Source organism: Rutilus rutilus, assembly GCF_951802725.1.
Source record: "Rutilus rutilus genome assembly, chromosome: 7".
In the NCBI taxonomy this organism is placed as follows: Eukaryota; Metazoa; Chordata; class Actinopteri; order Cypriniformes; family Leuciscidae; genus Rutilus; species Rutilus rutilus.
In genome coordinates, this window is record NC_140221.1 from 47,062,002 (window position 1) to 47,072,008 (window position 10,007).

General features: G+C 35.5%; 1 protein-coding gene across 1 annotated transcript; it reads left to right on the plus strand.

The window, feature by feature from the left end:
- Nucleotides 1-821: 821 nt before the first annotated feature.
- Nucleotides 822-3,459, plus strand: LOC311294304 (cystatin-B-like). Its single transcript, XM_084415104.1, has 4 exons — nucleotides 822-885; nucleotides 2,044-2,397; nucleotides 2,676-2,807; nucleotides 3,205-3,459. The coding sequence occupies exons 2-4, from the start codon at nucleotides 2,317-2,319 to the stop codon at nucleotides 3,352-3,354; spliced, it is 363 nt and encodes a 120-aa protein (XP_084271230.1). The 5' UTR covers nucleotides 822-885; nucleotides 2,044-2,316; the 3' UTR covers nucleotides 3,355-3,459.
- The last annotated feature ends 6,548 nt before the right edge of the window (nucleotides 3,460-10,007 follow it).

Genomic DNA, 10,007 nt, shown 5'->3' on the forward strand with positions numbered 1-10,007 from the left:
GAGTTGAAGGCTGTTTATGAGAATTCCTGTTTTCAATATCTCAGTATCTTCAGTTTAATATTTTTCTTGTTGCATTTCCCGGTTGACATGTAGGTTACAGTCACGACTGATGGATTTCAAACTGTTTCTGATGAAACATTGAAGCGCAACCCACACAAAAGGCATGTTGAGAGATATATGTCAAAATGTTTTTGTTTTGTTTTTCTGGAAAAACGAGAAAACCTATCTATATATATATATGTATATATATAAGATGTATTCAGTCGCTTTGGTTTTAGGCCTATACGGTAATTTATCAAAAGTCTTGGTTTTAGTTTTAGTCTAAAAAATAAAAAATGCTGTTTTCCCTCAAACTACTGCAGTTTTCTCAATTGTTTTGGCATATTTGTCGAAACAGTCCTATAATCTCTAAACTATGAGTTTAATTGTCACAACGGTTTGCTGAACATCAGAACTCTATCGCATGTGTGCAGAACGCAGTAACACACAGTTGTCCTCACAGGTTACAGCACTGCAGTGTGTGTGAGCCCACATAAGAGCCCTACACACACAATCAAACTTGACAAAATATACTAATAATGGTCTGGAAATAAATAATAAAATAAAATAATAATATATGTTGTGTTTATAATTTGTAACGTGTATTATTAAAAATACATAAAACATTATTATATTTTTATTTTATTTCTATGAATGCTGCGTTCGTCACCGTCAATGATTCACACTGATGTGCAGGTTTGTTTAATTTTTACATTGATTATTTATTCTACGGTAACAACAACATAGTCATGTGTGTGTGAACAATTTCTACAAAATGAAGTGAAGACAATGAAATGAAATGGAGCTATAAGGTTCAGAGTGTGTTTCCCGCACATCATTATGACGGTGAGACTCAAACATTGATTTCAACATTGATAATAATCATAAATGCTTATTGATCAGCATATTAGAATGATTTCTGAAGCATCTGAAACATTTCTCAAATTTTAACATCTTGTACTCTTGTATAATGCCAGAAAGAAGAACTATTTTTGTTCAGTCAAGTTTTTAAAAGAACCTTCTTTTAGAGTGAAGAACATTTTTAAAAAATCAAAAGAACATTTTCCACTATAAATAACTTTTTGTTAATAGAAAGGTTCATGGATGTTAAAGTTTCTTCATGAATCATCGATGCCAATAACGAAGCTTTATTTATTAAGAGTGTCGCGCTCCTGTTGACAGAGATCATGAAAACCAGATTTGTATTTGATAATGACATTTAAGCGACGAGACCAACACGATCTCACGAAAGTGCGTATCCACGAATGTTATTTCTCGTGCCATTTATACGCCAAAAATGTTTTTTTGCGTGCATATGCTACGCACTGAAAAAGCTTGGTTAGGATTAGGGGTGCGGAGTGCGTGCGTATTACACGCCATAAATCATATGCACGCAAAAACTGCGTATCAAAACTATTTTTGGCGTGAAAATGGCACGAGAAATATAGCATTCGTCATATAGATACGCACTTTCAGGAGATCATGATCAGATGATCCGCACACATACTGTATCTGTACAAAAAAAGCAGTTTTTAATGTTTTTATTTCTTACTCTATAAATGTATGATCTGTAGAAGATACTGATTCTTTTAAGTTTGCTTTTTTTTTTATTCATCAATTCTTTGCAGACTGGTGTAATGATGCTGCACTTTCAGCTTTTATCACAGGAATAAATTACATTTTACAAAAAATTCAAATAGAAAACATATATCTCAGATTCTCTAAACTGTTAAACATTGCTCTGTATTTTGTTAACTAAATAAAGAAAAACATGATGCTTTTGTGGGTCAATTTTAAAGGGATAGTTCGTTCAAAAATAACAATTCTGTCGCACTCATGTCGTTTCAAAGTTGTGTGACTCAGCACTGAAAAAAAATGATAGTTGAATTTACTAAAAATGTTCATGGTTAGTGGTTGCACACAATTGATTTTAGCTACATTTAAACAAATGCATTAAGTTGAACTTAATAAATTTTAGTAAATTCAACAAATCATTTTTTTCAGTGAGGACACCAATATTGGTTCAACTGGTTCCCAATGTTCTCCAGAATATCTTCTTTTCTGTTCCACAGAAGAAAGAACAGTTTTTCTGAATATTACACAACACCCCAAAGTGACAGTCCGCCTATTCATTCAGTCTCTTGTATGTGATTACATGGAATTACAATGACGACTGACGTCATGCGATTTTGGCAGCATAAATAGTGGATCAGAATCAATCTGTGAGACAGACTGCCTGATAATACCGTTTATTATCCAGCTTTGATCACCAGCACAATGACTACAGAAGCGGCAAAACGTGGAGAATGGAGCACAGAGGCGCCTGTCACTGAAGAGGTGAAGGACATGTGCATTAAGGTAGGAGACTGAAAATCACTCTTCTAGTAAATGCAGTTTTTGTTAAAACACAGCCTAGTAAAATGATCTAGTTTGATGCTGTAAAATGTGTTAGCGAAATTATTGGTTATTTTTGAAAGAACAGTTTTACTTTTCACTTAAAGTCACAAAACATTTCACATGAGTTTTCTGATATCTGAATGATAGACGTACCTCACTAGACCAATAAACCAAATCTTTTTAAAGTAATAATATAATAATAATATAGATGAATATAAAATGTCCATTTGTTTATTCAGATGAAGTCAGACATAGAGAAGAAGGCTGGAGTCGAGTCAGGCATAAAGGAGAAGGCTGGAGTCCCTTTTGATGTTTTCATTCCTAAAACCTATAGGTCTGAGCCACGGTGTGGTGGACACTATCTGGTCAAGGTAAATGAGTATTTCTTGTTTTTTATGGATTTTTTATGGAATACTTCTGGTACAATTTTTATGTTTCCTATATCAACAAGCCAACTGTGACAGTGTGTCCTAAACGGATGTGATGTGTCCAGTCATTTTTCAGTCCTCTCTGAAAAGGTTAAGTGAATCAAGTATAAAGTTTCTCTGCATTTGTATAAGAGAAAACTTCTCAACTTTGTAGCGTTGCTGGACACTCAAATCTACTCTGCAATGGTCACTGTAGCAGAACTCGTAGAAATATGATTGCTGTCATGGAAAATGAATGTGTTTAGGTCTTTATGTGAACAGGCTTATACATGTAAGAGATCACTTAAAATTCAAGTGTGAAATCTCTCTCTCTCTCTCTCTCTCTCTCTCTCTCTCTCAGGTGAAGGTCGGAGAAGATGATAAGCACGCTCATGTGATTATATGTGTGACTGCAGACACTTGCCTAACTGTGAAAGGAGTCCAGTACCCTAAATCCGCCAGTCACCCTCTGGAACACTTCGGAAAACTTACAACCGCATGCGGAAAATAGTCTGTCTGATATAATAACAGACACACAATGAGCTGCCATACTGTATAGAGGAGCTATTGAAAACTGTTCATTCCTCAATAATAAACTCAATATTCAAACCCTCAGAGCCTGTGTCAGTGTGTTTATATGAAGATGTGAACACCACATTCAATTCACTTTACTAAAAATATTTTATGCTGAAACAATAAACATTAAAAAATTAACATAAAAAAACAGTATAAAGTGTGAATGACATTGATTTCTTTAGTTCATACAGAATGTATTTTTACACTATTATATGAACTGAAATCTTGTTCATCTCAACTTCACGTCATTACATACCTGTACAGTTTCTCTTCTTTACTCAGTGTTCATGAGAGGAGCATTTTGAAAATGTAATTAATAAAACCCACAAATACTTACAATATTTCACATGATATTGTATTTTTTTATTTCCACTAAAAGAGAAGCGTTTCGCTCTGATCTGCCCTAGGAAGTGCAAATGTATGGCCAGGTATAACCATAAAAATATGACATGTATGTTTATCTTACTGCATGACAGAGAGAGAGAGAGAGAGAGAGAGAGAGAGAGAGAGAGAGAGAGAGAGAGAGAGAGAGAGAGAGAGAGAGAGAGAGAGAGAGAGAGAGAGAGAGAGAGAGAGAGAGAGAGAGAGAGAGAGAGAGAGAGAGAGAGAGAGAGAGAGAGAGAGAGAGAGAGAGGAGAGAGAGAGCGCGAGAGAGAGAGACACAGAAGGAGGGGAGAAAACATCACCAGCACATACACACTAGATATTACGTCACGGGACGTAACACCCCCACCGTTAAGATTATAAACAACAAAAGTTATTGATCATAAACAGTCACCAATTCACTTTCACTATTAGAAAATAAAGAGCATTCACATGTTATGGTAATCATAAATTATTAAACCATTTATGACCTAGACAACAGTTAAAGATTCTCATTCCAAATCTTTAAAATCCAAAAGTAAAATAAAATAATGTAAAATGACATTTTCAAATTTTATGATTTAATTGACCGTCTGCATGACTTTTTAAAGCAGGGGTCGGCAAATAACTTTGGCCGCGGGCCAATTTTTTTTTTAGCCAGTAGATGGCGGGCCAGCTACACGGAGTAGGGATACAAATTAAACCGCTTAAAATACACTCTGTATTCACCCGCTTTATATCCCGACCAGACGGGTCCGCAAAATTTAGATCTCATTTCCAGAATCTCACATTCAAATGTCTCTAACGGAAAGAGGGAGATTAAGTAGCCTATAACAATTATAAATGGTATACAAAAATTGTGTTCGTGTCAATATAATAATATAAAATATTATTTATAATATAATATAATAATATTAAATATTATTTTAACATTGTACTGACAGCAGAGAAAAAAAAAAGAAATATAAATAACAAATAAATATCAAATCACTCAAGCAACATAAATGAAAACCATACTGCCCAACTGACAAATGAAGAAGGCTATTTTCTGCCAAACTATTTCAAACATCCTTGCAAAAAAAGAAGAAAAAAAAGAATGTTGTTGAATGACAATGGTTACAGTACCAATCAGCTCCTCAGAGCTAAGTGTAGCCTACAGAATCCGTGTATCATTCGTTCAGTCGTTTTTTAATTTAATATTGAAAGCAGAAAAATGAGAAAACAGTTCCTTTTTCGATTTTTCCTTTTTTCCAAAAAACGAAAAACAAGAATTCAGTTTGATTTTTCGTTTTTCGTTCTGAGGTAGAAAAAATGTATAAACAGCTGGAATATTCGATTTCTACACGTGGGCGGGAATGAAACGCCCCTTTCCTCTGATTTGTCAGCCGAAGATCAAACTGTCCCGTCATCAGTTCTTCCTCAGTTCTGCACTGCAGAATAAGAGTCCTCCGTTGTGTGGATTCTTAACCAACGCGTTTATTGCAACTACATTTCATCTTTTTTCCATCAACCAGACTAACACCGACACAACCCGTTCTGGGGAATAGACTAGACAGGGATTTCTTCTTTGTAGGAGTTCAGTGCCAGTGGTTTGCTATTTTCCTATTTTCCGAACTGTAAAGTGACTTTTTTTTATTTTTTATTTTTTTATCATGAACCACGCTGTTTTATTCCTATATAATGCATTTTACTTCAAATAATCTAAATGTTGACTTTGAAAAGTAGGCACGTCAGAAGGCTATTCACTCTATTTTGGTTCATTTTTGTTGTGCACCAAAAAGATGTTCAAGGAGACTGAGACGCGCTAAAGCAGCGCATCATGTTGTTTTCTTTATTTTTCAAAGGCATGACATTTTGTAGTCATTTTGAATGTACACAAATAAAAATATAAATGTTACTGTTTCGAATGACAGAGTATTAAACGACAGAAAATTAAGTTATTTCCCCTGCTGAGCACAAATCCAAGTGATGGCGCCCGCGCATCGCTCGCTCACACAGCATCTCTAGGCTATTATCAGTTCACTTCTGGCATTGCTAACTTGACATCGCAGCCTGTTCATTATTAAAATAAAACACAGTCAACCAAACATATAAAAAGTTATTCTACTTAATTTAATTGGTCTGTTGTAAAGGCTGTGCCGCACAACTTGCTGTTATTCCAAACTAATTTCCCTTGCTGTGAAGATGCTGATTTAGCCTATACGTGTATATTGGGACTCGACTGAAGTATAAAGCCTTCTTTACATTACTAGTTAGCATCCAAATGTTACATTGCGAATATGGAAACTTTGGAACAAATGAGAGATGCGCGAAATCAACGTCGGTACAGTTTCAGTTTCGATCCAAATAAATTTGTTTAGGCTTGGCGTTTAAAATTGGCTAAATGTTGTTTATACTAATAGACACAATAGGGTATTTTCTATAAGCTATTAGGCTATATTTTTATACGTGGCTTAATTAGGTGGCTATTATTTTTTATTCTTGTTGTTTTCTATATGGCCTACCATTAATTTAAGGATTTGACATACAGTAAGGGAAAGTCAAATACGCATAGACATAGCCTATATGTTATTAATAGTGTTTATAATGTTAATGTTGTATTTTATTTACCGGTTTTTTACACTCTTTCTGAATAGGATAATAATAAAATGCGTTTGTTTCCCTCTCAACATGACCTGATGCGCTGCGCACAAGCGCACATCTTTGAGATATAAATTCATACAGTTTAATAAAACACAAGGCCTACATCATAAAACTCCGAAGAGTATGTATTTTAATATCTCCGTTGTTCTCTGTTCTCCGGTTGTTAGATAGTCAGTCTGAATGACAGTTCATGCGTTTACGTTAATATGGGCCTATAGGCTACTATTGTCAATGCATTATTCTTTTCATTATTTTCTTTTTGTATTAATGTTAAAAATATTTAATTTACAACTATTTATATTGATTTATATCTTCATTTATTATTTAAAAAAAATTACTGGGCAAGGGCGACCATGGTGACCATGGTAGGTTAATTCACAGCCGTCATTTAGGCTACCCTGCATACTGATGCAAAGCGTATAGGTGAATTTAAACACAGAAGAAAGCCCTGTCTAGTGTATTTCCCAGTAGGCCTACGGGTTGTGTCGAACCATTCGTTAGTCTGGTTGTTTGATGAAAAAAAGATGAAATGTAGTTGCAATAAACGCGTTAAGAATCCGCACAACGGAAGACTCTTATTCTGCAGTGCAGAACTGAGGAAAAACTGATGACGGGACAGGCGTTTCATTCCCGCCCACGTGTAGAAATCGAATATTCCAGCTGTTTATACATTTTTTCTACCTCAGAACGAAAAACGAAAAATCAAACTGAATTCTTGTTTTTCGTTTTTTGGAAAAAAGGAAAAATCGAAAAAGGAACTGTTTTCTCATTTTTCTGCTTTCAATATTAAATTAAAAAACGACTGAACGAATGATACACGGATTCTACAGGTGGTCAGAATGAAGTGCGAATGCGCTGTCAAAACATGTCGGGAGCAAGGTTATAATCGTTAACGAAAACGAACGAAAAAACGAAAACTAGGTGGGAAAAAACATTGTCGTTAACTGAAATAAAAATAAAAACGAGGCATTACAAAAAAACGATAACTAACTAAAACTGTAATGTGTGTTTGGCAAAACTAACTAAAATAAAATAAAATTATAGAGTAAATGTCCTTAGTTTTCGTCTTTGTCAAGGTCTTTCATTTTTTAACGCTATTTAAAACACGCAGCATATTCATTCAGCTGCATTTCCTTTCCCCATGCGTCTCTCACATGCGCGCGCGCACAGACATACACAGCCCCTCCCCTCCGTGCACACCGCGTCTCCATGAGAACGAGTGTTCGTTCGACGTTGAAAGCAAGTTCGCGAAAGGTTGGTATGTCTATCTCGTGAACACCTTTACACAATCACACATTAAAATGTGGTATAAAAATATTTTAAATTCTGAATATAATTTTGTCAGTGTGTTAATGTCGACCCGAGAAGCGATTGCGCCTTCTTTAGAAAGTTAACTAGTCGCAAGTTTGAGGTAAAATGCACTTTTTGGTTGTGGTTGTCGATGTCAAAACACTATATAAGCTGTGATTCAAATATTAAATAATGTTATGTCATTTTTTTACTTTTACACTGAATGTTTGCTGCTTCAATCCAGATGACTAGGCTATTGGCTGTATAGGGTAAATTTAGTATAGGGTGTGAAAATTGTACAGCTGTGGTATTTGTATAGAGTGTGAATTCTGTATAGAAGATGTGTAGATTTTTGGTATGGCGTGTGGATTTTGTAGCCTGGTAATACCAAACTCTGCTACTTCGCTTTGCTTCGTAGACAGAGTCTGGCATGGCATAATTGAAAAGCGTTTTCTTTCTCGCGGGGAGGCGCTTGTCTGAAGTTTAAAATCATTGGTTCCCGTAAGCCAATCACATAACGTTTGGTTATGGCCCGTGTTATGCGCATGCTCAGCTGCATCTAACTTCCACTGTAAACACATGTATGATGCGAAAACAAAACCATTGAGCGAAATACCGGAGTGAACATGGCTGTGAATGACTTTTGCAGATTATGTGAAGTAAATCTACGCATCCACGGTACAATCAGCGTCTACGTCACGGCTCTCAGCCCGCCCTCTGTTCGTTGATTGGCCGGCTGTTTTCAGGCCGGAGGAAAACGGAAAGCTATTACGCTGTCTCAGACTGAGTACAGAAGCGAAATGAAATTGAGCGGAAGTAAGAAGTCTGACATAGTCAGGCTATGGATTTTGTAAGAGGTTAAAGAATTTCAATGGGGTGTGAATTTTTTTCTAAAATTGTATGATATTTTTGTTGAGTTATTATTACACAATACTTTTTCCGACCTTTTTGAATCTTGCCCCTGACAAATAACCCAAATTACAAAAAAAGACTAAAACTAACACTAAAACTAATAAAAACTAAACTAAAACTAAGCATTTTCCAAAAATAAAAACTAAACTAAACTAGCAAACCCACTTTAAAAACTAATTAAAACTAAACTGAATTTGAAAACAAAAAGTCAAAACGAAATAAAAATAAAAACTAATGAAAAATGCAAAACTATAATAACCCTGCTCCGTACACGTCATTGCATCTTCTCTCTTTATTCTAGAGCATTTGATGTTTGTATCTATTATCTTTGAACTGATTGTGCAACTGCCTTGATATATCTACCTGAATTAATAACAGTGTAAACATTTGATTTTATTATAATCTAATTATTTTCAGTATAGAGTTAAAAAGAATAGTCAAACATTCGCACACACTTAATGTAGAGATATCATTAAAACCTTTTTCATTTTTGGAGTCAGATGAAATCACGAGTTAATACATAGCCTATGAGAAAAAGTATTTCATTTAATTAAATTACTTTGCCACGCGGAAAGACAGTAACACGCAAAGACTTTCCCCGCTGATCGGAAATCCTTCTGGGCCGATCGAGCCGGTTTACATAATCAACATTATGGCTCACTTTTATTTTTCATCATTAAACGCCCAATGAAGTGCATTGAAACGCGCAGCATTATTTAATGTGTAGACGTAATTTCCACTACAACAGGAAAACGGGGCAGGACATATCAAACAGCTCCTCCCTTTTTAAAAAATAGCCAATAGCGTTTGGTTTATATCACAGCTCAGAGCCGCCTTGAGCTCAGTAAAGCCACAGTTTCCTCCTAATCTTTAACCGTTTCTCCTCGATCCTATAAGTTTTCTGGTCTGCGGCGACTCGATCACATGCTCCGCTCTGTGCTATCGTGTGTCTGGACCGGAGCTGCGGTGGTTTGTGTGACACTACCGTAAAACCAGACTTCATTCACCCCAATGAAAAGCATATTTACACTGTCTGAACCATTCCCTATCCCCTACGTGCCATTCACCATGTAGACAATAGCAAATGTGAGAACAAGTGACCGATTTCAGCCGCAGCTTCAGCAACTGTTTATAATGTAGGGGGCGGAGCTTCAGATTCTAGAGAGCATTTGATTGGATAGAAAATCTGAGGAGAAGCTGAAGTGCAGAGTGAAGTCATCAAAATCATTAATCCACATTTGCGGAAGTGAGAGACTTAATGTTGAAAGATAATATCTTTAAATGCGAATTGTCATTGTTTTGGAGCTTAGTCTAAAAGTCAACAATATATGTTAACATGTCTAACATATTCATACTATAAGCCAAAAGACTTTCATTGAT

Coding starts and splice junctions, on each gene's coding strand:
- LOC311294304 (XM_084415104.1), top strand. CDS start 2,317: ATGACTACAGAAGCGGCAAAACGTGGAGAATGGAGCACAGAGGCGCCT. Junction 2,398..2,675: donor TGAAGGACATGTGCATTAAG/GTAGGAGACTGA, acceptor TTGTTTATTCAG/ATGAAGTCAGACATAGAGAA. Junction 2,808..3,204: donor GTGGACACTATCTGGTCAAG/GTAAATGAGTAT, acceptor TCTCTCTCTCAG/GTGAAGGTCGGAGAAGATGA.